The sequence below is a fragment of the Peromyscus maniculatus genome, chromosome 19 (assembly GCF_049852395.1).
Source record: "Peromyscus maniculatus bairdii isolate BWxNUB_F1_BW_parent chromosome 19, HU_Pman_BW_mat_3.1, whole genome shotgun sequence".
NCBI lineage: Eukaryota > Metazoa > Chordata > Mammalia > Rodentia > Cricetidae > Peromyscus > Peromyscus maniculatus.
Genome location: NC_134870.1, coordinates 69,454,634 through 69,481,639, shown reverse-complemented (window position 1 = coordinate 69,481,639; position 27,006 = coordinate 69,454,634). Strand labels below are relative to the sequence as shown.

At 48.2% G+C, this 27,006-nt stretch overlaps 1 protein-coding gene across 4 annotated transcripts in view; it reads left to right on the top strand.

The window, feature by feature from the left end:
- Slc14a1 (solute carrier family 14 member 1 (Kidd blood group)) overlaps nucleotides 1–27,006 on the top strand; it is a 44,314-nt gene that overhangs the window by 4,579 nt on the left and 12,729 nt on the right. The window contains exons 1-6 of one of the 4 annotated variants that reach the window (XM_006973860.4): nucleotides 14,264–14,419; nucleotides 17,357–17,508; nucleotides 20,610–20,766; nucleotides 21,230–21,419; nucleotides 23,425–23,553; nucleotides 25,701–25,893. In XM_006973860.4, coding sequence (XP_006973922.1) covers nucleotides 17,362–17,508; nucleotides 20,610–20,766; nucleotides 21,230–21,419; nucleotides 23,425–23,553; nucleotides 25,701–25,893 — 816 coding nt within the window. In that variant the 5' untranslated portion in view covers nucleotides 14,264–14,419; nucleotides 17,357–17,361. Of the gene's footprint in view, nucleotides 1–12,316; nucleotides 12,449–14,263; nucleotides 14,420–17,356; nucleotides 17,509–20,609; nucleotides 20,767–21,229; nucleotides 21,420–23,424; nucleotides 23,554–25,700; nucleotides 25,894–27,006 lie in introns of those variants that run through there. The other 3 variants (XM_076555561.1, XM_006973861.4, XM_076555560.1) reach the window with 3 other exon arrangements.

The following is a 27,006-nucleotide window of genomic DNA, read 5'->3' as shown; positions in this document are numbered from 1 at the left end:
GACACTGGACCACATGCGAGTGCACACCTGTTGAGAAACACACTCGTTAACTTGGGGCTGAGGAACCTCCCGCCCCTTCAAGCCCTTATTTCTCTTCCCAAAAGGAATTCACAGACCTGCAAGTTATTTTCACAGTGAAATGAGGTGAAGCTGCTTGATCAGCTCCCAGCCAGGCTCCTAACATAAGGCAGTGGTTTGCATTGCCGAGAAACCAGAAACCGGGAATCACAAAATGCAGTTTTTAACATTTTTATTATTAATTCATTCTATGAGGACAATTATAACAGATAGTCTGGTGGTGGTGACGAGGATGAAGTGGTAGCATTAGTGGTGGGGTGGTGATGGTGGCAATGTCCGGGTCGAATTGTAAATGGTGGAAATGGTAATGGTACGGGCAGAGGGCCCGCCTGACTGAAGGAGAAAGTCCAAATCCTTGAGTTTGACAGACAGGCTGTTCTGGTCCAACTCATTCTCTCTCTCTCTCTCTCTCTCTCTCTCTCTCTCTCTCTCCTCTCTCTCTCTCTCTCTCACACACACACACACACACACACACACACACACACACGAGAGAGAGAGAGAGAGAGAGAGGAGAGAGAGAGAGAGACGAGAGAGAGAGAGAGAGAGGAGGAGAGAGAGAGGGAGAGGGAGAGGGAGAGGGAGAGGGGAGAGGGAGGAGGAAGAGGGAGAGAGAGAGAGGCCGAGAGAGAGATCTTCCTCATCTAGAATACTGCTAAACCTCAGTTCCAACACATCTTAATTTATTCTTTTCATCTCTTTCTTCCACTCTCCATTGTAAATGCTTCTCTATCCACGGTCAATTACCGAGCTCGTGGGTAGCTAGCATCTTTGATGAGTGCTTTCCTGATTCTCAAGGCAAAATTGATCACCTTTCTTCAACACATCTGTACTACTAGTGTGCACTCCATCTTTAATTTTTTTCTAATTTGGCTTTTAAGAGGCTGGCGGGCTCTCCTTGCTCATCAGAGATGGTCTTTCAGTTGACCTCTCCAATGCCATTTTAGAAACCTGGCAGACGCCTCAGGCTGACCCTTCGTCACAATCTCACATGCCTACCGTGAGGCTGGGCAGCAGAACAAGAGGCAAAATGTGCTCCAGCCTCAGACAGCCTATAGCCAAGGTTTGTGCTTTATTTTGGTTTTTACAGTTTATTAAGTGTAATACGTATCCAGAATGGTGAACAATTGTAAGTGGAGCTAGTTGGCAATAAATTCCCCATTAATTCAACATATCTGTGTAACCACCACCCAGGCTGAGGAACAGAACCATAACCAGCCAGCTGTCCCTCAACAACTGCACTTACAACTGTGTATCTATTTAAACTTATGACGTGAAAATGAGCTATGAGATTTCACATATGTGAATAGATGTATTCAGAAGCTACAGAAGTCAAACGCTCTCCCTAACTGAGGGAACTGCTAGCAATGGCTGGAGACCACCAGTGGGTATTGCAGCAGGGGTTCATGGAGGTGAGGCTCGAAACCAACTGCCGATGGTTGTCTGCCACCTTCTGCTGGTCCTGCTGGGCGAGGGACCTCACCGGGTGCTGTCTCAATGGTGCCATTGCGATGCTGCAACCCACTTTAAAGCAAAGGAAGCCAAGGGTAGTTAGAACGTATCCTCCCCTGACATGTTATTATGCTAAGAAGTCCGGTGCCAGGACTTCAGTCACCTGGCGACTTTCTAGAAGCAGCATAGCCATAGGTGGGATGGGGACGGTTGTCCTGGAGCACTTCCCTCCGTGTGAAGTCTCACCGAGAAGTGACAGAGTTGAGAACAGAAGAGGAGGCAGAGGGCAAGCCCTGAACACAAGTCAAGGCTTGGGTAGCCTTCCGTCTACAGTAAAATATCTGCTGTAATCAAACTTATAAGGAAATGGTTGGTTTTTGACTCATAGTGCCAGAGGTATCAGCATGTGGTCACTTGGCTACACCACTTTAAGACCTACAGTGAGACGGATTACCATGGGGGGGGGGGCGTTGAAGCAAAGTGGCTCACCCCACAGTGGCCAGGAAACCAAAGGAGAGGGAGAGACGGGACCAGGTTCCCAACAGCCTGAGCAGACCCTCTACAACCTAACTTCCTTCTCCGGGCCCCACTGTCTAAGGGTTTCACATCTCCCCGGAACACCATGGCCTCATCAAGTCTTCAACATTTCGGGGCCCTTTGGGGTGCATCCAGAATAGCAAACCACAGCAGTGGGCTTCTTCCGTTCTTCCCATCGCCCCAAGCAGCTTCTTCGCCTTTCCTTTCCTTCTGTGCGTGACAGTAAGCATTCACCGTGGAGGCGTCCGGGGAGGAGGAATGAGAGGTGTTTCTTCTGCATTTCTGAGATGCTTTGATGCTGTGCGGATGTTCTGTAGTCCTCCCACCTGGTGTTTTCCATTAGAGGAAACGTATCATTTCTGTTCTTGATCTATCGTCTCAGCCTCCAGCATCCCACCGGCGTTTAGGATGGTGCCCTGAGCACTTACAAGTGAAGCACAGCCCTTCACCCACACAAAGCTGGAGGGCAAGCCTGCATTGCTGAGTGTGTCTATCGCCCCTAATCTCAGGAGGCTGTGTACTGCAGGAGGGGGTGCCAGGCAGCACACTGCCCCCCACTCCTTGAGGCTGTCCAAGCTAGCCCGGAGCCTGGCTACCTCTGCCGCTGCTGCTGCTGCTGCCCCCTGCTGTTCCGGGGCTGTACACGTGGGGGCGCCCTCACTCCACGCCTCACTAGCCCTGCACAGTTCCCGTGTCAACTGTTTCCTTGGGTTTTCTCTGTTTCATTCCGTTTGCTTCGCTGAGACAGGGAGGGCCTCAACAGCCCAGACGGGCCTTGAACACACTTTGTAAAAGACAGTGACCTTGAACTATTGGTCCTCCTGCCTCCACCTTCTAAACGCTGAGATTATAGGCGTGCATCACCGGCGTGCATCACCATGCCCAGCTTGTTCCCTCTACTTTTTAAAGAAGAGGTTGTCTTGCCTAGTGTGTGTGAGGCCCCAGATTGGATCCTAGCATCTTCACAGAGAACAGGTGGCAGGGCATTATCTCCTGCAGAGACGAAGGAGCGTCTACCTCCATCCCATCGGGAAATGAGCTGTGTGGCCAGCACTCAAGTCACTGTGTCAAGGAGTGCTGAAAAAGTCTCTGATGAGTGGCTTATTAGCTCATTCCTCCTCCTGTCCTCATCTGCTCCCCTACTGTTCTCCAGAGACACACCGGGCTCCCCTCTTCCCTGCCATTCTCCCCAAGTTCAGTGCATGCAATCATGAGTCTTACCCAGACCAAAGTCATGCATCTCTAATCACACTCTGGGTTTACACCTGCCTGTCCAGGCGTCCCAAATCGTCACCCCAAACAGACTCCCAGCTGCCCTTGCTGCATTCCATGTTGCCGTTCTATTTTTTATAAAGCGGGATAGACTTAAACTGAAGTGCACCTATCACGAGTATACATACATCCTCATGAATATTCATGAGCCAGCTTGCTCGGGGAAGCAGCATCTGAAAAAAAGAAACAAACATTGAAAACACCCATGCTCACCTTCCCGTGGACTCTGAACCTTGACTTCAGGGAGCTGAAGCCTGGTTTTGAACTTGGTGTAAATGGAATCCTACAGTCCCCACTCCTCTGCGGCTGGCCGTTTTCCTTCAGCACTGTGAGATCCACTCACGCCACTGAGTGGACCCCAGGCCTGCTTCTCTTGCTGTCAAAATGGGATTATCTAGCACTGTTGAGGGGCACTTGGTTTACCCCCCTGTGGCTCTTATGAACGTGTAGGTACCGGTCATTTTGTGTATAGCCCTGGGAAGGAGCTGCGTGGCCACAGAGCACACAGAGGCTGACAGCCATTTCTAAAGGCCACTCCACTTTCTCACCAATATGCGGTACCATTTTAATTCACCCTTCCTGTAACCCAAGCCTATCAATAGTTCGCTTCCTCCCCAGTTATCTCAGGTGCACAGCTCTCTCTCTCCTGTACTGTCTTGCTCCAGGGGCTGTGGACCACTCCCACATCACACAGATCTCCACGGCTCCTGGTCCCCTGGCCCTTTAGATCCAGGTCTGTTCACTCATCCCGGCTGACATTCCCCCACAAATCTGGTCAGCAATCAAACAGACCCCATCTCTCCTTTCAAGATTGGATGCTTTAATCTGTCTCCTGGTAAGTCTGGGATGCCAGCTCTGTTGGCAGGAAAACAGTCGTCTCGATTAGCAGTCTTCCAGCCTCACTCCCAGCCCACAGAAGAGAGTCCGTGGTAGCAGCGTCTGAACGCTTGTCCCAACACTCCTGTTTCCACAGAAGTCTCAAGTTGTAAAGAACTTTTTAAAAATCCTAATGACTTGGCCAAGTGTTCTGTGGCTTTTTAAAGTAAACCTACTTCTTGGTTAGTGGTGACCAGGTTTTGATCTGAAATCAGCCGAACATGGGGCAGGGGGAAAAGAGCCAGCGACAGAAATTTCAGGTCCCCACTTTCTAAACAACTTTTCCATGAGATAAAACTCCTTGTCAGGTACAGCTGCCAAGCACCTCCCTCCAAAAGAAACGTTCTAGAACTCCTATCGTTGTAGAGAGCCATGGAAATGGGGGTGGGGTGAGTGGCTAGGTGGAGGTGGGGGATAAACAGCAAACGACCTTTTTCTGCTTTCACACCACGTTTTATAAGGCAAATTAAACTGTCATGGTTGACGCTTGCTCATAGTTTATTACAGCTATTACACAAGCAAATACATTGTACAAAGGATTCCTAGGCGTTAATATTAACCATATTTTGGAATTTAGCAGAATTTTGCTATTTTAAATATCCACCAAAGCTCACATTTAGGCCTTTTCTTTCATATGTAACATTTTGTTGCGTCTACTTTTAATTTGATGCTGTTTTTCAAGGGCATCGGGGGAGGAGGGGCTCTGTACCTGGTCATGATGTTGTCTCACCTGGGTGAATGGCCTGTATATGCCTTCGGTAAATGCAGAGGGGCGTTGCTTTCCTGTGGACACAGCAGGGACAAGATTTGTGCGCCATGACTCACCCCACACACCCTGCAGATTGATTCCAGGCTGTCAGTGACCCCGCATTACCCTACATTACCCTGCTTCTCTCAGCCTGTCACCAGGTCTCCCATGGAAGACCGTCCCCTCGACTGCCACCTTCATTCAGGGCAACTCAAAAGTGAAGTCTACATCTTCAGTGTCCCTCCACCTCTTCAGGCATTGCTTATACAGAACTCTTTAAATAAATCATATCAGTGCTTCATTGGTATCGCTGAAGAAGTCTGGACCTCTCTGCTTTAAGTCTGGAGAATGGGTTTCCTCTTTGATTCCATTATCAATCCTGCTGCGATCTGTTCCACACACAGAATAATCACTGATCATACAACCTTGGTTTTGACACACGAGCACCTGTATCTCCTTGCTTTACCAGTCACAAGAGCTTGTCTTACCCGCTTCATCTGCCAGGGGCCAGTAGGATGGAAAACTGGGATTGAACAAACGATGGGAGGGGCCCATAGGTGCCCTCCAGCTGGCACGAGAGCTGCATTCCAAGCACTAAGAGGTAGTGAGCTGGCCAAGGCGATCACTAGGCCACAAAGGGAGGAGAGGTGGCTGCCCCCACACACACACTGAGGCCTTGGGGACTACAGGTCTCCTGGTTTTGGTTTGGTCTGTGTTTAGTAGCTGGGATTGAGACTATCTTATATTATCTCGTTGATCTACACCAAGGAGGCTCCGCAAAGCCAGGCTTCCTTTCTCCCTGCCATCCTCAGAATGGCCTAGGTATCCCCAGAACTGGCCAGTCTACATACCTGCTGCTGGAGGCTCAGCCCTTCCCAGTTGCGGGGAGTCCTAGAGGCAAGCCACACAGCTAAAAGCACAGTGGACAGCTATGAGGCTAGATCACTTGTGCCATAAGCTGGTTGCCCTGAGGCAGGGGCATGGCTGCCTAGACTACATGTCCTTGGCATGATGCTGTAAGCCCTTTTCTCGGGCCTGTGATTGGGAGAAGTCTGCCCCAGGCTTTGCTTCCTTTCAACACTGCACAGAATCTCATTCTAGCCCTTCAAATTCCCAGAGTCATTCACACATTTATTTCAGTGACTCAGCATATCAGTCCCTAAATGTCAGTGGCTAAACACTGAGCCCAGTACCAGGACTAAGCAATGCGTAAGACCAGTCCAGACTCTGACCTCTGGGAAGCTTGCAGGCCAATAGGCAAGTGTCATAAAGCAAAACTGTGTGACTGTAAATACTGATAAACACTATGACAAAAAAAGCAAGACACTCTGAGTGGCTTAGGCTGCAGCTGTGGCCTGAAGGTTCAGCTTTTCTCATCAGTCTGTCTTAATGGGAGACGTGAGCCCCTCAGTGTGAGGGGCAGCGATTGGGAAGACAGGTGCTCTTTGCAAAGGGGTATAAAACACATCTATTGCTGTAGTGTAGAGCTGCAGAGAATGAGTTCCATGAAGTTCAGGAAGAGGTTTTAGCCAAAGGTGTGATATACTGAAATAAGGTAGGAATTACTGCAAGGACCCAGGATTAAGATGCCAAGAAATACAAAATATTGGCCAGGCAGTGGTGACACATGCTGTTAATCCCAGCACTCAGGAGGCAGAGGCAGGTGGATCTCTGAGTTTGAGGCCAACCTGGTCTACAGGGTGAGTTCTAGGACAGCCAGGGCTACACAGAGAAACCCTGTCTGGGGGCAGGGAGGGGAGGAGAAAGAAAAGAAGAGAGAGAGAGAGAGAGAGAGAGAGAGAGAGAGAGAGAGAGAGGGAGGGAGGGAGGGAGGGAGGGAGGGAGGGAGGGAGGGAGGGAGGGAGGAAGGAAGGAAGGAAGGAAGGAAGGAAGGAAGGAAGGAAGGAAGGAAGGAAGGAAGGAAGGAAGGAAGGAAGGAAGAAAAAATAAAAACCAAGATTAGAAGCCCCAGAACGTGTTTGTGGAGACCTCAGAGCCCCTGGAAGTCACTATTGCAATACAGATGTCAGTCCCTTGGATGAGCGTGACATGGAAGCCTCTGGAAAGACCATAGGTGCTCCTGCCAGGCTCCTGGGGCTGGAGGAAGCAGCCCTGCTCCTCTTCATGTGAGTGGCAGCTTCCGTGACCTGTGGTAATCTCTCTTGGTGATTGATGGCCCTGACGCATCCACCAAGCCTAACCAGGCAAGGGCGAGCATCATGGGGACTTGATGGTATCTAATGGAATGAGGGGATGAAGGGCTTTGCGTACAGCACCACCTTCTACAGGCATGGCCCAACCAAAGACAAGATGTTTCCAGTGCCAATTGGTATGACTCACTTGGACTCACCAGAGCGTCTCTAAGCAAGACATTGGAATGTGTACACTGTGACCACTCCAAGAGCCTAAACTGATTCTCCCACTGCCCCCTACCAAGTCTCAAGGAACTAAGATGCCTTAGAGCGCAGATTCCAACTTTTTCTCTTTTTGGTTTGGTTTGGTTTGGTTTTTCAAGACAGGGTTTCTTTGTGTAGCCTTGGCTGCCCTGGAACTCACTCTGTAGATCAGGCTGACCTGGAACTCAGAGATTCGCCTGTTTCCGCCTCCCAAGTGCTGGAGATAAAGGTGTGTGCCACCCCTGCCCAGCTAGATTCCAACTTCCACAAGTACTCAGGTGCCCTGGGGATCTGGTTGAAATGCAGGCTCTGATTCGAAAGGCCTCCTGGGACTGAGAAGGCCATCAATAAGGTCTGGGTCTGAAAAGCTGCTGCTTGGCCATAGATCACACTTTGAACAGCAAGAGTTGTGAAGAATCTTATCCAGGATGAGTGAAAATAAGCCTTCATCCCTGCTTCAAGGGGAGGATGGACATTGATCTACCATTTTGTCCTCCCTCCCAAGCCCAGGCTAGCCTCAAACCTGGGATCCTCTTGCTTCAGCCTCCCAAGTGTTAGGATTACAAGGTGTCACCACACCTGGCAGCAAGCGTTCTTCTGAGCCTCGGAATTGACGTATGATGGCATCATTGGCAGAAATAAGGAAGCCAGAGACAGGGGCTGTTTTAAGGAGGAACTAATAAAAAGTTACCTTTGCTCAAATGCCTTATGTGCTTTGACCGCTTGAAATCTTTGCATTTGGAAAAGTGGACATCTTTAATCTCCATTAATTTTATAATACAGTTGAAGTTCATAAAAGTGAGATAATTTCCCCTGCTGTTTTATTGCTGGCTGGAATTTTAACTTCGTTTTGTCAAACTCCAAATTCCCTCCTGTCTTCCTATAGCCTAGGTCCCGGTTACACCAGTTGAGAAATTAGGGTTAGGTAGATTCAGACCCATGTTCTCAACCTGGCCTACACACTGAAATCATCAAGATTTTCTAAGTGCTTACACCCCAAACTAATCACATGATAGGGGAGGGGGCGCGAGATATCTTTAAAGCTCTCTAGGTCATTCCAATGCACAGCCACCCCTGAGAATCACGAGTTTAGCCAGGCTCTAATAAGTGAGGCAGCTGAGAGGCTGATGGATGAAGTGCCGATCTTGTCGGAGTCCAAACTAGTACATCTCCATGCCTACCCTGGGACTCCGTCCAGTGGACCAGCTAAACAAAGTGATGTTGCAGGAAGAAGCAGGACGGGAGGAGGATGGGAGTGGGGTTGCCAAGGGAAACTGGAGGGAGGAGCTGAGAATTCAAGGCAACAGGAGTAACAACACACATTTAGGAGCTGCAAGATTCAGAGCAGCTGAGAAGTTTGCCAAGCCCGTATCATTCAAACGAAGAACCCTCCACTCATCTGCGAAATCTCCGGCACTTGGCCCACAGGACACTGTGGGTAATGAGAGAATATATGGGTCAAGAAAAATGGTGTGGGTCTAACGGACAGAGAAGCGTGCAAAGCAAGCACAGAAGTCACATTGGGAACGAGCAAAGGGATGGTGGCAGGGAGCTTTACCCACATAGCCCAACCAAAGCAGAGTGAGAGCAAATAGCCGCCCCTTAGGAAGCCGTGCTTTGAGATTTTATTTCTAAGACTGGGATTATTTTTAAATAAGGAGATGGACTAGACCAGCTATATGGGAGCAGATAAAACAAGGTGTTTGAAGGAAAAAGAAAAAAAATGAGCCTCCTCTAGGGACCTCAGAGCATCGTCGCCTTGTGTAAGCGAGCTGCGGAGCTGAGTGTGTAGCTATCTCCTCCACCAGAAATCGCCGCTATAAACTGAGAAGAGTCCCAGTCGCCCTCACACGGCCACCACTTCCCTTATGTAACTCCACGTCCCCCTTCAAAGACTGTCAATGAATATTGTTTAAGCATGAGTTTTTCCTGTTTAAATATTTGAGGTAAAAAGCTATCAAGAATTTGTTGAGCTTGAATGGTGGCCAAATCTCTTTCTAAGATTATAAAGGCCTAGGGTTCTATAAAAATGTGAGGTCAAAGGAACCAGAACTCTAACGGGTGTTGGGCATTCCAGGCTTTCCATTACTGTAACAAAATACCTGAGGCTGGGTGTTTTATAAAAACGCCAATCACCAAAGATATAAGTGACCAGTCCAAGAACTAATGATATAATGATTGGTCCTGTTTCAAGCAGGCTGAAAGGCAAGAAACAGAATCAGTTGCCTAGAAGTTCTGCTTGCTCTGACCTTAACACCAGCCTTGGCTCATGTCAATAGTAGGGAAGAAGGAGGAGGAAGATGAGAGAGGGGAGAGGAAGATATTTCCAGCAACCATGAAGGGTCCTTTAATTCAGTCTGTACATCCAGCAGCTATTAAACCTACAGCTGGAATTACCATGAAGAGCCCAAGTCAGCAGCTGCCTCCATGGCTTCAGCCTAACCCACATCCTTCCCATTCCAGCCAGAGCCTGGTGATCCCAGGTGCCCAGAGAGTCCCATCCCACCTTCTCTTTCCAAACCAACTGCCAAGTAAAGTTTCCTCAGCTGAGGTACAAGGTCCTTCCTCACGTCTCTCACAAGGAGGCATCCAAGCGGCTGATGAGTTACCCTCAAGATGGTGGTCTGAGAAGTTGTGGGCTGTCGCTCCCGTCCCTCACTTCCCAAAGCCCCGGTCCCTCTCTCAGCCCTGTTTAATCAGGCTGAAGACATTCTCTCCCTCCCTATCCCCAGCCTTTTCCTCTCTTGCTCCTCATTGAGAAAGAGCATTTTAACCAAAACAACAACAAAGCCTCAGCAGGACATTGTTAGTGAGCACATCCCCTTTGTCGAAGGTACCCCAACACTCCTCAAGACACTTTTGTGCCATCTGCACGGATTGTATTTCAAGAAATGCGTAAGTGTCAGGGATAGCCCCTTAGATGTGTGCATTTGTACACTTGTGCAACTTTCACAGCTTTAAGCGTGAGCCAAAGACACTAAAGACCTACTTTAAATGCTACTTGTGAGCATCTAAGGAAAGCTGCAGGTAGAACTGAGGTTCTTCTGTGTTCTGAGTTGTGCCAATTGGAGCTAACTGCTGTGCTGCACTGAAGAGAAGAAAAAAACAAAACCTGCGGGTCCATCAGCGTCCCAGCCACCAGCACGCTCCTCTAGCAGGGGCATGGGCAGCCAGTGGAGGCTACAGTGAGACCTTTGCACTGTGAACCTGCTGTCCCCAAGGTACCACGTCTAGAAAATACCTTCCACAATGGGAGCCCACGTGGCGTTCTGGATCAGTAATCGATTTAACTCTCATCTAATGCCTTTTTGCCGGACTGTTTACCAAGCCCAGATATCCTTGGATCCACACACACCACATCGGAATATTCCACTGCAGTTTTACTTCTCTTGTGGGGTGGGGAGAATGAAAGAGAAAGAATGTTCTTCCCTGCCCTTCAGGACAACGGTGCTCGGACACAGAAGAACCAGCAGAGGCATATCCTCTGCAGAACCCCTGTGTGCCCACTGCCCCACTTCATGAGCAGACTGTTGACCAAGTTCAACTGCCTGTGGAAGGATCGATATCAAGCAGTGACCGAAGGAAAACAGTGTTGGACTAGGTTCTGAACCAAAGGAGCATTTAGAAATGCGCATCTATGTATGATATCATAGGAAAACATCAAACTGCCTCTGGCCAGTTTTCTTCTCCCCTCCCTCTTCCCATTTCTTCCTCTAATCCTTATCTCCTCTCACGTTAGATATAATGAACTTTCCCAAAATCATTCTGGAGAGATTCATTATGAACAAAGAGAGGTGTTGCGTCCTAATCTTGCTGTCCACCCCCTTCCAGCCCAGGTGAGACTGGGCAACATTTAAAAGGCGGAAAGTGTTTGAGATAGAATCTCATTAGGTAAGCCAGGCTGGCCTCAGACTCACGATCTTCCTGCCTCAATGTCCCAAGTGCTATGGTTGCAGGAGTGTGCGGCCACACCCAGGAAGCTCTTAGAAGGCAATACCAGAATAGTTGCCGGACGTGTGTGTTTTAACCTGTCCAGCAATGAATAGATTGTTTTAAGTTCATGAGAAATTCAAATAGATTCGGGCAGAGTGTGGGTAGGAAAAGACTAGAGAGAACTCTCTGGGGCAGAAACTCCAAGAGAAAGGAGAGCAGGAGAGCTCCGTGTGGCTTGTTTTTTTTGTTTGTTTGTTTTGTTTTTTTGTTTTGTTTTGTTTTTGTTTTTTTGTTTTTTGTTTTGTTTTGTTTTGTTTTTTTGTAGCCAGAAGGAAGAAAGGAAGGTGGGTCTGAGATCGGAGATAGGAGTGATACTAGAGGGTTCTCGGGGGAGAATGGGTGGAAGGTACCTCTGGGGTTGTGGCCAGGACAGCGGTGGGGTATCAGCACTCTAGGGAGGATGCTCAGCTCCTCAGTCATGGAAGGCACCTCAGGAAGCACTGAGTTAAGGCATTGAGCTGTGCTTTGGAAGGGAGAGAGCTGTCTCAAGACACCAGGAACACGCTCAGGCTCCCAGCGGTTCCTGGCTGTCTCTCTGCTTTTCTGGTGGGCTCTCCCCAAAGCCACAGCATCTGGAGCCAGCAGGCTCTGGTGTCTTGAGATCTTGCAGATGAGAAGTTAACAGACCCCAATGGCCGCCCCAAAACTTTAGTTTTGTTCGGTTTTGGTTTGGTGGTAGTTGTTTGTTTGTTATTGTTTTGTTTTGTTTCGTTTTGTGGAGACAGAGTCTCTCTAAGTATCCCTGGCTGTCCTGGAACTCACTCTGTAGACCAGGCTGACCTCAAACTCACAGAGATGCACCTGCCTCTGCCTCCCCAGCGCTGGAATTAGAGGTATGAGTCACCACACCTGGCAACTTTGGAGTTTTGACATTGTTCTCAGAATTACACCTAGCCTGAGGAGTAGAGCAGGAAGAGGGAACTGGGAAGGGATCCTGGAAACCCAACAAGTGCCGAGAGATGGGTAGGCAGAGCAGGGCACTCCGTGCATCTGGGTCAAGGCTTTCCATACATCACCCTGCACGATAATTCCTAAAGCACGCAGGTCACCCCGCTTCACAGTGAGAAGTCCGAAGCTCTGACAGGATGACACATCTAAGGTAACACAGGGACAAAACCAGGATTCAAACTCAGGTTTGGTTGCCTTGGAAACGCATATCCGTTGTATTGGCTGACTCAGGGCTGCTGTTTTGTGACCTGCACTTGAGGTGTGGCTTTACCGGGCTGGAGCAGAGGCCAGGGGGTAAGGGAGAGTGCAGGGGAAAGCGGCCCTGTCCAAAAGATCTGAGACTTGCTCTCTCCCGTCACCCAGCCTGATAACAGCCAGAGAAAGCGGGCTGCATGCCTGGGTGCCGGAAGGGGCAGCTCCAGTATGCACTACACGACGATTGTGATGACCGGCTTCATGAATGAATTCAGCAAACACAGGCAGAAGTTGGCCGCAGCGGCCAGCGCTCCGCTCGAGCTGCCAACAGTCCAGACCCCCGTTCTCTGAGCCTTGGTTTCCCACTTGCAAACTAGGAATAATGACTCCATTTAGGGTTTTGTTTGGTTTTCTGTTGTTTTGTTGGGTTTTCAGGGTTGTTTGAGGATTGGGGGGGGGGCGGGGAGAAGGGGGTGTTGTTTGATTTTTGCAGTGCTGGGACCTAGAGCCTGATAGATGGAAGGCAAGCGCTCTCTCTACCAGTGAGCTACAGCCCAGCATTCCACATAGGGATTTTGAGCTGGTTAGATGGCGCATGCGCGCCAGGTGTTAACACAATGCTGGCAAACAGAGGAAACACTCAACCCCCTTTAGGTCATCCTTATCATTTTTATCACTATCATTTATCATTGTTATTACGGCCCATTATTATTATTGTGGCCCATTTGCATAACGAACACCAGAAAAAAAATAGAATGGTTCCTTTCATTCCCAAAGCTGGCCCCACACCAGCGGCAGGGTGACTAGAAGGGTTCTTTTTCCCCTTGTTTTACCAGCGGGGGGGGGGGGGGGGGGAGGTAAAGAGAGATTTGCCTGAATCTCAAAGTTCTCCTAGTGAACCTGGGCCCACGGGATCCCCACCCCCACCCTTGGGATTAGCCCCGGGCCCTGGAGAGGCCCCCTACAGAGAAGGAGCTCGGTGGTCTGGCACGTGTCCAGCGGGTGGAGCCCTGGACGGTCCTGGGCCGCCTGGCGGAGGGCCGATAAGGAGAATCCGCACATCAGCGGGTGTGCAGGGGAGACCCTCTGGGAGCAGGAAGAGGTTTTTTCCCCCCCTAGTTCTTTGTTCACAGCGGTGCCCGCGACGTTATTGTATTTCTGCCATAGTGGAACGAGCTACAAAACTGAAGTCGAAGAAGATTGGGGAAGAAAAGGACTTTTCGTTTCAGTGTGAGATTCTGCTCTGGACGTTTGTCTGCTAACACTTTAAAAAGGCTGTGGGTCCATCCTGGGCTCATCACCCTACAAGAACAGCAATTAGGGAAGCATTTGTGGTTTTGTTCTTTCCTGCACAGGCAACAGGTAGCTAGTTTCCAGAAGTAACTTGTGCTCACCGTGCCCTCTCCCACTGCCCTTAAGCCTGGCTGTCCTTATACCAGGGCACCAGTGTCAACTCCAAGACTCTTCCATCACAAGAGCAGCCACGGCGCTAACAACCTGCACCACTGTGGTTGGCTGTTTAAATGGCACTATGGGGATCCTTTTTGGTTACAAATCTTTCCAAAAACATTTCAAGGTGGGGCGTAGGAAAAGTGAATTTGAGTTTGGTTGTCACTAAGTAAAGACCCGGGGATGCCCTGGAGACATGCCAAAGCCATTGGCACCGTGTCAAGAGAAGAGACTTGGGGCATTGAAACCAGCCATCCCCTCCACCCCTCCACCCCCCACCCCGCCCCGCCCCCGCCCTGTGTTGTTCTGGCTTTGGTGGCTTAAGTGGGAGGAGAAAGCCAGTGCAGTTCACAGACCTGAAGAGCAGACGTGGGTATAAAAGGGTGAGGTCCCTCTCCTGCGGTACCTCTCCCTGCTGAGAGAGCCCGGCCACTCTTTATCAGGCACTGCCTTCTGCCGCCAGGAAACCAGCTGGAGGGTAAGCACCCCTCATTTCTGCTCATTCTAGTTATTCCTTGTTGAAGCTTGTCTTAGTCCTCTTTAATCTTGTCCCCTTTTCTTTTTAAAGACAGAACACAGGGTTGAACTTAGATGTGTCTAACTCCTGAGACTATTCTATATTCTTCCTATTTATAATAACAATAATAATAATAATAATAGATATTTTAGTGATGCGAGTTAATGGACTTGACTGCAACATTGATGCACAGACTGTATCTCGACCACGCTTGCTTTTCTTTTCTGCTCCCTTGCCCACTCTTACCCTCCTGCCTTCCCATCTCCGACTCTGCTCTCTTTTAAGTGGTGAAATGTGTCTCTAACTGTTGGAACAGAATAGTTGGAGTTCTGGTAGACTAGAAGGCTATTCACCCAAGCCACAGTCCTCTTCCCAGAAGCTTAAAAGTAATGCCTGTGTTATGATTCCTGGAGAGGGTGGAAGCTGTGCCGGGCTGATGTGGAAGAGAGCTCCCACAGGGTGCCCACTCTGTATACTGAATGGCCCTGACTAATCGACACGGTGAAAAGTTTCATCAGGCTGTGCTCTAAAAAAAAAAAACTAAGCAAAACTGGCGACTGCATTTTAATGACTCACAAGAAAACGTGGGGTACTGGGAACAGCCCTTGCCAGTTACGGGCTTAGGGTTCATGTGCATGTGCTGTCCTGCTGAAGGGAGTGTGCTTATGTGCCCATCAGGAACTCTGATCAGTCACAAATGTAGCCAGAGATTTGGTGGCTTCCTGCAGCGCTCTCTCCCTGCACAGTTCAAGGCTCCGAGGAGTGGCGGCTGCTGTGGAGGGGAGCGTTTTTATTCAGGAAGCAGAAATACCTGACAGGGGTTCTTTGTTTCCGATTACAGCTCTAAGGAGAACTGAGCCACCGTCCCTGCCATGGTGATTGAAAACAATCTAAAATAAAAATTAGACAAAGTAGCAAATACATGTCAGTGCAGGAAGTCTTTTTATTGTGACAGAACACAAAAAAATGTTCCAAGAAGTTCATATCTAACACTCGGTATTATTTGAAGCAATACTCAGGCATGGAAAATTGAGGACTTTCAGGCCTCTCCAATTGTACCCATTGCTTATTCACGCCTCGATACAATGTGTTTCATTGTGAGTAAGAAAATAGGGAAGACGGTTGACGTGAGACCTTCACATCCGTCTCAGATTAAACACTGAGCACTGCCTCGTGCCACTGGTGATCTGGGCTCTCAAACGAGCTTTCCAACTCCTGCCAGCAGGTTCACCGTGTACAGCTTCCAGAATATTCTTGAAGGCTACCTTGCAGCCTTGTCAGAGATGCACGAGAAAGGCTGGCTTTGAGGACTTGCTGGTATTATTTTTCACAGACAGTAATTGGTCCCAGAGAGGGCACAGGGCCCCTTCTTTGTCATCGTCGACCCGGTGGCCCAGAGTTACTTCATGGTGACTGTGAATTCGTTCTGCTGTGGCCTGCCACCCAGTTCAGACCCTACCATGCCGAAGCTGCTGCTATGGCCATTTGTTGACTTAAACAAAATCCCGGGTGACACTAACTTGCCTGGCCCCAAACCGGAAGACAGAAGCACAGGACTTAATGCCCGCAGAAGCTGGCGCTGGCGCTGTCTGCCACCCGCCAGGTAGATTGCAGAGGCACCACAGAGGCTCGGTTTTCTATAAGATGAAACCATGAAGTCTCTAAGCCCCACCTTGCTCACGTATCGGTCTGTTTCTGTCTCTAAGGAAATATTGATGCAGACCTTGCAGAGATGGTTCTGCAGACTGTGTGAGGAGGAAGCAGAGAGGACAGGGAAGCAGTGGGCGCTCCTCCTGAGGGACCTTACCCTCCCCTCATGTTTCCCCTTCCTTTTGCTTTCCACCTTTTCATCTTTTTCTCCTTCCTCTCTTGTCCCACACTCCTTAGCACAGGACAAGATCATCGCCGTGGACTGCTTGGTGTTGCTTCATATCAGCCAAAATTGCTCACATTGCAAACACCAGTACTAGGCAGATAGCTTGCCGTGACTACACACACACACACACACACACACACACACACACACATTCTTTTTTCCATAAGGCATGTCAGAAATATTTTCCACGACTGTGGATTCTTCAGGTCACTTTGGTAAAGTTTCCAGGTTTCAGGCAAAGTCAGTAGAAGACTGTGAAGATAAAATAAATGAAAGGAAGAGACAAATACCACACAGAACATTCTAGAACTTCTGGGGGAAGAACTGTCTTTGAATGCAACAGAAAGGAAGAGGGCGGGGGAGAGAGGGAAGGGAGGGGAGAAAGAGGAAATTACTGAAATCTGACGTGCCTGTTCAATTTAACAAGGATTGTTCCTTGTTAACAGACAGATGATCGATATTTAGTAATTATTACTCAGATGTAAGGGAAATGGCATTTATCAGTATTCTAGAACGAGCTCTTGCTGTGCATGGGAAGTGTGGCTAGTGTTTTATTGCAGGAAGCAGAACTCTTTTCTCCTGTTTCATACGAAACAAGGCTGAGACACTGCTTGCCTCGGAGCTGGTCCCCCAGCACAGAGCATAACGGCTCCCCCCCCCCCCCCCCCCCGCACTCCTGAAACCTCCCTCCCTCTCTACAGCAGGTCTCAGATGGGCTGGCTACCCTCCTGCAAGTCAAAAACAGAGCAGGAGACCCACTCTCCTTCCTGCTCTCTTCAGCATGGTTTGCTACCCTTTCTTAAAGTAAAACGAGTTTCATCTCCACAGTCAGTGTGTCCTCTTTCCTCCCTCCCGTGAGTGGGGACCTCTGCTCCAGGGGGCCAGGGCAGAGAATATTTCCCCTCAGCAGAAACTCACACGGGCCTGTCCATCTCCCCAAGTCCGGCTTTTCCTGTGCTCCCCAGAGCCAGGACACATCCTGCTGATTCACATCTCTTTGCCCTTTGTCATGTATGAAAAAGGAAGGATGAGTGGACAGTCTTTGATTGGTGGCACTGATGACGCCCATCACGGTCCTCTTTGGATAGACCCTTTTGGAAATAAAGCCAGTGAGGCAGCACCAGGAGGCTTCAGACGGCTAAGCTTGACCCTGGCACACAGGTGGCAAGAACAGGTAGGCTCCCTTCCAGCAGCTTGTTCCTTGGGGAACCCGAGAGCCTCTTCCTAGCTTGGTATCTTTTCTGAGCTCAGGCTGGGGCATGGGTGGTCAACAAGCTCTGCTGAGCATGCTGCTGTGGCCTAGCTACCCCGACAGGCTTAGAAGCTGGACCACTGAGCTTGGGCATTTGAACAGCCTTGGAAAACCCAGGAAAGCACAGCCTGGAGCTTTATGACTCTCCTGCTTGGGTTAGATTCATTGTCCTCTCCTCTCCATGGAAATGTAGTGTGTGAGCATCAGCTAGAACGCTTCTCTCTTCTTCTCTCTTCATCCAAGTTCCCAAAAGAGACACAGATTTTCTAGCATGATAACAATCTAGAGTGAACTAGATTTAAACTACTGATTTCTCCTAACCAGCTCTCATGCTGGAGTTCTGGAACAGGTGACAGGGACCCCAGGCACTAAGGGAAGACTAGGATGTAGCCACTGTCTGCTCAGCCAGGATGGGTCCTTCTCTGAGGTAAGGAATGGTGGGGAACAATGTTACAGTCCTCCAGTGCATCCCAACAAATAAATATTGGAGACACAGCTTTAGGTGGAGATGTGGATTTGGACAAAAATAGTTCAGTCTTAACTTAGGGTGGTTCTGCAGAGGACACAGGCCATTCAGGTTCTCAGTCACGTCTGGCCAGTTATCCTATCAGGTTTCGAATCTCTGGGGTGATATGGTATTCGAAACTCTCTAAAATAAATATAGGCTGGAAGTTTTGAGAGCATGCACGTGTGTATTCTGGAGTTGGTTTCTGTGACGGATGGAAACTGCCACTTTCAGGGCTTGACACATTTGGTTCCAGCAACTCAGGACAATTGTCCTTTGGGCTTCTTGTCATGGCCGAGACTGGAGCCTCTTGTAACTTAGTATGACTTTGAAAATGGGTCACTGTCTCTGGGGAAGGGTCCAACCACACAATATTTTCAGTTATGAGATTTAGAGAGGGAGAGGTCTGCAATAAGTGATAGCCATTGCTTAGATTATGAAATGTAAGATACTTTTTCACAAATGCTGGGTTGCCTGTACGGATTTGTGAATTTGAAGTATAGAGCAGAGACAGCTGGGTTATATGGACTTAGTTTAGGTTCTGTGACTCCAGCAGTTTTCAATGTAAAAAAAATTCCCAATACAAAGGTTCACCGATAGACTCACAAATGTTGATGTCAGATTGAACATTGCCAAGGCAGAATGACCTTGATCTGGAATGAATTGCAGAAATAGCTCCAACTTTGTGCGATGATTAATGGTGCACCATTGTTTAAAAAACAGGAAGATAGCCAGGCACGGTGGAACATACCTGTTATCCCAGCACTTGGGGGCGGGGGCAGAGGCAGGAGGATCATAGCGAGTTCAAGGCCAGCTTAAGCGATAGTGAGAAGTAAAATTGTTACACAGTAATAAATCAGTAATAAAACGTTGGTTTCTGTACTGGGATTCGTGTAAGTCAAAACTAAGTCTAGATTTTTAAAAAGATATAATTGCATTAGCTGTCAGTGGCTAGCTGGTGAAGGTGGTAAGGAGAACAATGATGAATGTTCTCCTTACCAGAATGAGCCAGAGGAGCTCTGTCCATGCCGTGCCGTGAGGAAAGATAGGCTGGCTTATCTGTGCAGCTTTGGGCACTCCCTCGGTCTTGCCTTCTGTGGCTGAGGCTTCCACACATTCTCCACTGAAGCCTTTTAAGGCTGACAATGGAGCTGCCCCACTTCCTACTTACCCGTCCGCTCTGGGCTGTTTTCATACAACCAGGGGGACGTGGCCATTGTCCTTGTCCCAGGGTCTACCTCTAGGGATGTATCATTGGTCATCCTCACTTCCTGCTGTGTCTGCAGGGTACCAAATCCGATGATGTTGGTCCTCTCTTGCTATGTATTATTAGACAGCCATGTAGTCGACACACACTGGGCTGCCAGCGTTTGCATTCCGGCGAGACTCTCCGACTATAATGAAAGCCTGTGCATCCTGGTGCCGTGCAATCTCCACGTCACAGTCTCGGGCTTTCAGCAGTGTTGTCCATTTTCACCAAGTTTCCAGTGGTTCTCAGCCTTCCCAGAGCTGTGACCCTTTAATTCAATTCCTCCTGTTGTGGTGGCCCCCAATCATAAAATTATTTTCGGTGCTACTTCATAACTGTAATTGTGATAAATCATAACGTAAATATCTGTGTTTTCCGATGGTCTTAGGCAAACCCCTGTGAAAGAGTAGTTCATTGCCCCAAGGGGGGGGTCTCGACCCATGGGTTGAGAACCATTGTTCTACACCTTTGTGGTGTATCTGTCTTGCTTTTTCAATGCATTTATATGACAGATTCCAAACTACAGAGTCTCTGAGGTGACTCCATGACATACGAATGCATTCAAGCAATCTTATTCTTGGAGATTGGGGCCAGGGGATCCTTGATCTGTGTCAACAAACACAGACTCTTTTAATCTTTTTTCTTTTTCAAAGAATTCTTAAATCAGTAGTTTGGGTGTTCTCTATGTTGGTGCTTTGTTTTTCTGGGACAGAATCTCGTGTACCTAGCCCACGCTTGAACCATTATGTTGCTGAGGCTGCCTTTGAACTCCTGATCCTCCTGCCTCCAACTCTCACGTGCTGGGCTTAGAGGTGTCCGCTACCACTCCTGCTTATAATTGCTATTTTTTAAAAAAGAAAAATACGAATTTCAAAGTGACTTATTTTAGCTCTTTCTTGATTCTTTGATTTGTTCTCTTGACATTAATTTTTTTTTCCTTTTCAACAACACTGAGTCCCCTGAGTACAGGAAATGGAGGCCCAGCAAATGCTGGTTAAGCCAGACACCGAGTCTTCTGAGGGTACAGACAGGACCTTCTCGTGGTAGCATTACAGACATCAAGGACAAAGGCTGACGTTTGTTTGGGTTTGGATAATGAGTTCCTCAATGATACTTCGGAAGGAAGGAGCAAATTCTCAGAGCCATGACATTGCCCTGGTCTAGGCGAATGCCTCCCAACTCATCTTCTATGGCAACTGTACAGCCTAAGCTCGCCAGCCCACAGAGTTCCCCTTCAGGATGCTTACAAACTCCGTCCTTTTATTCAAGGAGCCCGAGGAAGAGATGGCCATGGAAGACAGTCCCACCATGGTTAAAGTAGACCGGGGTGAAAACCAGGTGTCATCGTGTCGGGGGAGACGGTGTGGCTTCAAAGTACTTGGCTATGTCACTGGTGATATGAAAGAGTTTGCCAACTGGCTTAAAGGTATGGAAACATCCATTCCTTGGAGAGAAGGGAGAAACAGCTTTGAGGAAATCCTTTGCCTCTGTTTCTGCCTATGTTTTTAGCGCTGTTCCCCAGGCATTGCTTTCTAGTTTTGCATCTTCTAACTTGCAAACCTTTTCACACTTTTTTTTTTCATGGAAATAGTGGGGTGTCTTTATCCTACAATCCCAGTACTTCACAAAGAAAATCTTCCTGCTGATAATTTATTCCTTTGGCTTAGTCTATACCGCTGAGCATGGCCAAGGGGAGCCGTAGCTGCTTTCTGGAGCTTGGATTCCAGTAGGGGCAGGGTGGACTGACTATAAACAGTCCAAGGGGGTCAAAGGAAGGCTTAAAAACATATCTGAAAGTTTCAGCTCCCACAGATTCTGGTGGCTTTGTTCAGGGTAGACCTTGGGGTTACCTTGCCTCGTCCTTACCTCTGCTCATCTCGCCTCTCCAGACAAGCCCATGGTGCTCCAGTTCATTGACTGGATTCTTCGTGGCATATCCCAGGTGGTGTTCGTCAGCAACCCCATCAGTGGGATCCTGATTCTGACCGGATTTCTGGTCCAGAACCCCTGGTGGGCTCTCTGTGGCTGTGTGGGAACTGTGGTGTCCACTCTGACAGCCCTCTTGCTGAGCCAAGACAGGTAAGCGAGCCCTCATATGCCAGCTCCCTCTCTTTCTGAGCCACTAGCTGGGCAGCTGCCATGGGCAGCCCTAATAAAGCCACACCCTCCCAGGTGAAAAAAAAAAAAAACCTTCATTCCACGGAACTCTCTGTTTGTTCTTTCGTCAGAGGCCAGAGGATCACGGATAGTCTTTTATTCTTTTCCTCTGAACAAGGGACAGTCTGAGGATTACCAGCTGTGTATGGTAGCCAGAACTCATCTATCACCAGGAAAGAGCCTACTGAAGTCTCCTTTAGTGATACAATTATTTATTGCAACTTTAAGCAAAATGCTCCCGAGTTCTTGAAAAGACAGTGGCTTAACAGCCCCCTTATGTCTTGTGTCCATCACCAGTTTAACATGGTTGTCTCCTTTCATGGGCCATGCACAAGCCAGCTCAGCTTCTGGGCTGATGGAAAGCCACACATCCCAGGATTAGTCCCTCATTGTTTTTGCTGCAAGGAAGCATGATTCTGGGCTAGGCATGCCATCCAACGGTAGAGCACTTGTTTAGCATCTACAAGTCCCTGCATTTCATCCCTGGGACTGAGGAGTGGGGGGGGGCACCCTCATTTCCTTGGCAATTTATTATTTAGAAGATAAGTCACATTTTTATATTTACGTGTGTTACTTCTCAAGTTTCTTTTACTTTTCTTAGTACTAAAAAAAAAAAAAAAAAAAAAGATCAAAAACGACAGTTCCATTGAAGTGACTGACTCTTCCTGGGGCTGGCACAGTGGCATCTCTTGACTTGGAGATGTTGCCATCCATTGTCCACTGACCAGCACTGAGGGAGGTCCAGTCCACAGAGCTCTCCACCATCCTCACGCCTAACTCCAGTTTCTGGAGGATTCCTGAAGAAAGACAAAGGACTTTGGACTTTGATGTCCTCACCACAATGAATAGATATGACATCAGATATGGTTGTACTGGCACCTCTGTGCACAGTCAGATAAAAACCGAAAACTCTCACATCAGTGGCAACGCAGCTCTCTGGCTGTAGCCCCTCCCCCACAGAAAGGCCCTACATTTGACCTAACTCCACCACCTTTACCTCCTAGGTCCCCACGGTCATTATCTCTGAGCATCAGGCCAGAAATGGACCCTGTTGTTCTTCATGATGCTGTACATCTCCAACTCTCAGAGTCTGAAAGGAGGGAACTTGCCAGGCTAGGGGCTTACTCTACAGAAATATTCCCATTGCTTCCTTGCAGCTTCTGCTTCCTGATTATGACCTAGATTCCGTTACAGCCAGAGTAGAAGCTGACATGTAAGACGGTCTTTGAAAGTGACGTTAAATGCCAAACAGATCGGGTGCGTTAGTCAGGGTTCTCTAGAGGAACCTAGGAGACAGACTGAATACTTAACCATCACAAAGAGGTTTCAACAAGAGGAGCTATGTGTGCACATAATTAAATAGGTGCCTTGGCAAATAGAAACAGTCATTTTTCTATTCAATAACCTGAAGATGGACACTTAGAGAACACAAAGTAGAATCAGGAGAACACGAAAATGTCCTTTAAGTTGAAGTTGGATGTTTCTGAAGGCACTATGAAAGGACTTGCCTTCCAGGAGTCAAACGTTTCTCACTGAGAAATAAGACTTAAGACTGTTTGAAATGCTAAAAACCCTGATCCAGTTAAGGTCATTGGTGATTTAAAAGAAATAAGAATTTTCTCGGGAAAGGCTGAACGAAAGCAGACTGCCTTCCCAGGCCCCTCTCCCTCAGCAGCTGCCATCCTTCCTGAGGTCTGTGTCATACCCTGGAGGGCATTGTTCCATGTACACATTTCAGTTTTATCTGTGCAGATTTCCCTGCACAATTTAGTTGTATCTGCATGGTCCATAAAAGGCTTTGAAACACATGCCCAGGTATGATTATGTTTTCTAAAGTGGATGCGATCTAGAAGTGACAGCTATTGTTTATGTCTAGTCCTAACGAAGTCCACTCAGGCAATGTCTGTGCTGTTCCTCACACCTGTAGGTCAGCGATTGCAGCCGGGCTCCAGGGCTACAACGCCACCCTTGTGGGAATGCTCATGGCTGTCTTCTCAGACAAAGGCGACTATTACTGGTGGCTGATACTCCCTGTATCTATTATGTCCATGACTTGGTAAGTTGTGCCTGATTGCCAAAGTGCCCGTGGAGGGTAGAGGGAACGGAGGTTTGGTGTTTAATGAGCCCGCCTTTGTAAGGTGAAAAGTACTCTGAGAGTCAACGGTAGCTGTGTATCACTCTGTCATTGGACTTTGCACTTTAAATAGTTAAATGGAACCAGCAAGTTGGTTTATCCCATAAAGCCACTTGTAGCCAAGGACAGCAACCTGAGTTTAATCCCGGGAACCCACATGGTAGACGAGAACTGACTCCCAGGTTTTCCTTTGATCTCCACATACGCCCACACATGCACACCCACCCCACAAACACAAATTACATGTAAAAATGAAACGAAAATAGTTCGATGGTGCCAGCTATGGTAGCGCATATCTATTACCCCTGAATTTTGGAGGCTAAGTGAAGAAGAGAGTTGCTATGAGTGTAAGGTCAGCCTGGGCTTAGAGTGGGTTCCAGGCTGATCTGTCTAGAGAGGCTGTCTGGGGGAGGGGGGACACAACATAATAATAAATGGTAATTTTATGTATCTTTTGCCACAAATTAAAAAAATTAGAACGTGGTTATAGAAACTAAAGCAACCAGCTTAAGAGGTGCAGATTTTCTTACCACCTGTTAGTGGTCCTTGCGTCAAAGTCGGCTGCATGCCCCCTTCATCCAGACATTCTCAACCTCAGCTACACACTGAACACACACACCTGCTCTGTGCTGTTGCCTGTATGTTGAGGTTTTTAACCCCCCAGGTGGTTCTAAAGTATAGCCAAAGGTGCCCCCCATCAGTGGAGTCACCCAAGGACTTAGCCGAGCTGCCCATCTCCTTTTTTTTCTTTCTAAATTCAATTCTGTCTTCACAAAACCAGAATCTTTAAAACCAGCTTCTGTGCTGACATCTTAATTCCTTTTCCTAGAAACAAATCTATCTTTCTATATTGTATCTAGGCTGAAGAGATGGCTCAGAGGTTAAGAGCACTGACTGCTCTTCCAGAGGTCCTGAGTTCAATTCCCAGCAACCTCATGGTGGCTCACAACCATCTATAATGAGATCTATATCATATCTAAAGTATAAAGTGCTGATACGCTCACAAAGAAAACTCAAGTAGCCCCCTCTGGGCACCACCTGCAGGAGGGCTCCACCCTGGTGGCGCCCATAGGTGTGTGGAGGCCCTGTCCATAGTGCCAGCCTCCCCAAGGAGGCTGGCAGCTGCTCTGAAGGATTTTCTCAAGGACAGGAACCATGGCCGTCTGGTGATCTACACCCTCCCCCAGTAGGAGATCAGTTCTGATCTTCCAAGGATGCTTCTCCATTGTGTTAACAAGTGAGACAGATACAAGGGTCCAGGGAACTGTCTACACCAGTGGTTCTCAGCCTTCCTAATGCTGCATCCTCAGTACAGTTCCTCATGTTGTGGTAACCCCCAACCATAAGATTATCTCATTGCTACTTCATGACTGTAATTTTGCTACCGTTATGAATCGTAATGTAAATATCTGATAGGCAGAATATCTCATCTTTGACCCCTATAAAAGGGTTGTTCAACCCCTAAAGGGGTCATGACCTACAGGTTGAGAACCACCAATCTACACCATCCAAAGCAAGCCTAAGCTTGCACACCATGGAACAAGGAAGTGACTCTTTGTGAAGTCTCAAGTTTACCTGTAGCTCAAGGACAGACATTCTGTCCACTCCTGTAAGACCCGTTTTTCCAGCTCCAACCACCCAAATCCCTAGTCTTTTCTCCAAAATAGATACCTATAGAGAAGACATGCAGAGCGCTATCTTCCAAATTCAGGATGGTGGTGACTCTGGTGTGGAGGACGGACCCCAGGATCACAGGGCGCTAACTATGCAGAGAAGATTTCTCTTTATTAAGAGCGCCCAAACTTGTTTTTAAAAACCTTGATTAGAACTCACTCTGAGGCACCTCAGGATATTTTCGTTTTCAAAAGTCAACCAAGAGTTCGTCTTGTGGTGTGTTTTGGAGTTGTTGTCTCTGAGATAGGATTGGCCCCAGGCCACGCCCCCTCCAACCCCACCCCTGACCCCCGTGGAAGGTTTGTCTCAACACAACACTTCAGAGCATGTTAGCATCTGGAGGCTCAGCCTGGCTGCTGGTCACTGATTCTCATTCTCCTGCCGCGTTCCTTCAGCCCAGTTTTCTCCAGTGCGCTGAACTCGGTGTTGAGCAAATGGGATCTCCCGGTCTTCACTCTCCCTTTCAACATGGCGCTGACGATGTACACGGCAGCCACAGGACATTATAATGCATTCTTTCCAAGTAAACTCTTCGCACCCGTCACCTCCGTGCCCAATATCACGTGGTCTGAGCTCAACGCGCTGGAGGTAAAATATCAACTTTTTTTTTTCTCCCTAAAAATCTGTCTGCAATGACAGTCCTCACGGGCAGTTCGTTGGAGATCAGACACTGTGGGAAGCTTAGCCCTTCTTTGAGTGGCTGAGACAAGGCAGGCGGTCTCTCCCTTGGGGTTAGAGATTTCAGGATCAGCTTCTCCCGCTCAGAACTGTTATACTTTTTTGGACTCTATAGAACCTGGCTGTTCTGCCTCCTTACAGAACACAAAGGGTTCTCAAGGTGTAGTGGGGCCTGGGAACCTGTATCAGCAAATTCCTCCCAACTGTGCTGGTGGACAGAGCTTGAGATCCGCTGAGTCACAGGGTGTGGGTATCGTGCAGCTCCTTACAGATAGGCGCAGAGAGCATGTGCTTTCAAAAACCTGCTTCTCCCAAATTGAGTTCCAGCTCTTCCCACAGGTGTTTCTATAAGAAATTTGCGGGTTTTTTTTCTTTGTGTGTGCATGCATGCATGCGTGCATATGTGTGTGTGTATACAGATTGCAATAGAGCCTCTCACATGCCAGGCTAATGCTTTGCTACAGCGCTGCGTCTCAGTACCTAGCTTAATGTTTCTTAATTTCTGAGAGTAAGTAGTTGAAATCAAAGAAAACAAAGAGGCCTTGCTGGCTTTGTTTTTGTTTTAATGTGCAAAAGACTGGCTCTCCGGCCGTCACATTAGATGTGCCCTTTTGTCATCCTCTCTGCTGAGTGAGGAAAACTCGGGAGAAGTTGACATAGCCTGTGCTTTATCTTTGACCCAGTAAGCAAATAGAAGCACTTGGAACTATTCCAAAATGAAAAGCAACTGCTCGGGGAAAGTAACATTGTAAAATTGTATCGCTCTCTCTCTCAGACTACACCGTCTCATAAGACAGCCATTAGCCCCGTGTGGTTATTTAAACTTAGATGTAAATGCATTCACAGCTCAATTCCTCAACTTCACCAGCCACAACTCAGATACCCAGTACCTCTGTGTGGCTAGTACCTGCTGTACTGGATATCTCAGATAGGGACTATCAACATGAAGATTCTGAAGGTCAGTTGACCTCTTCCCATTCGGAATTTTTCTGTGATAGCTCACCCAACTTTCCCACCCCTGAC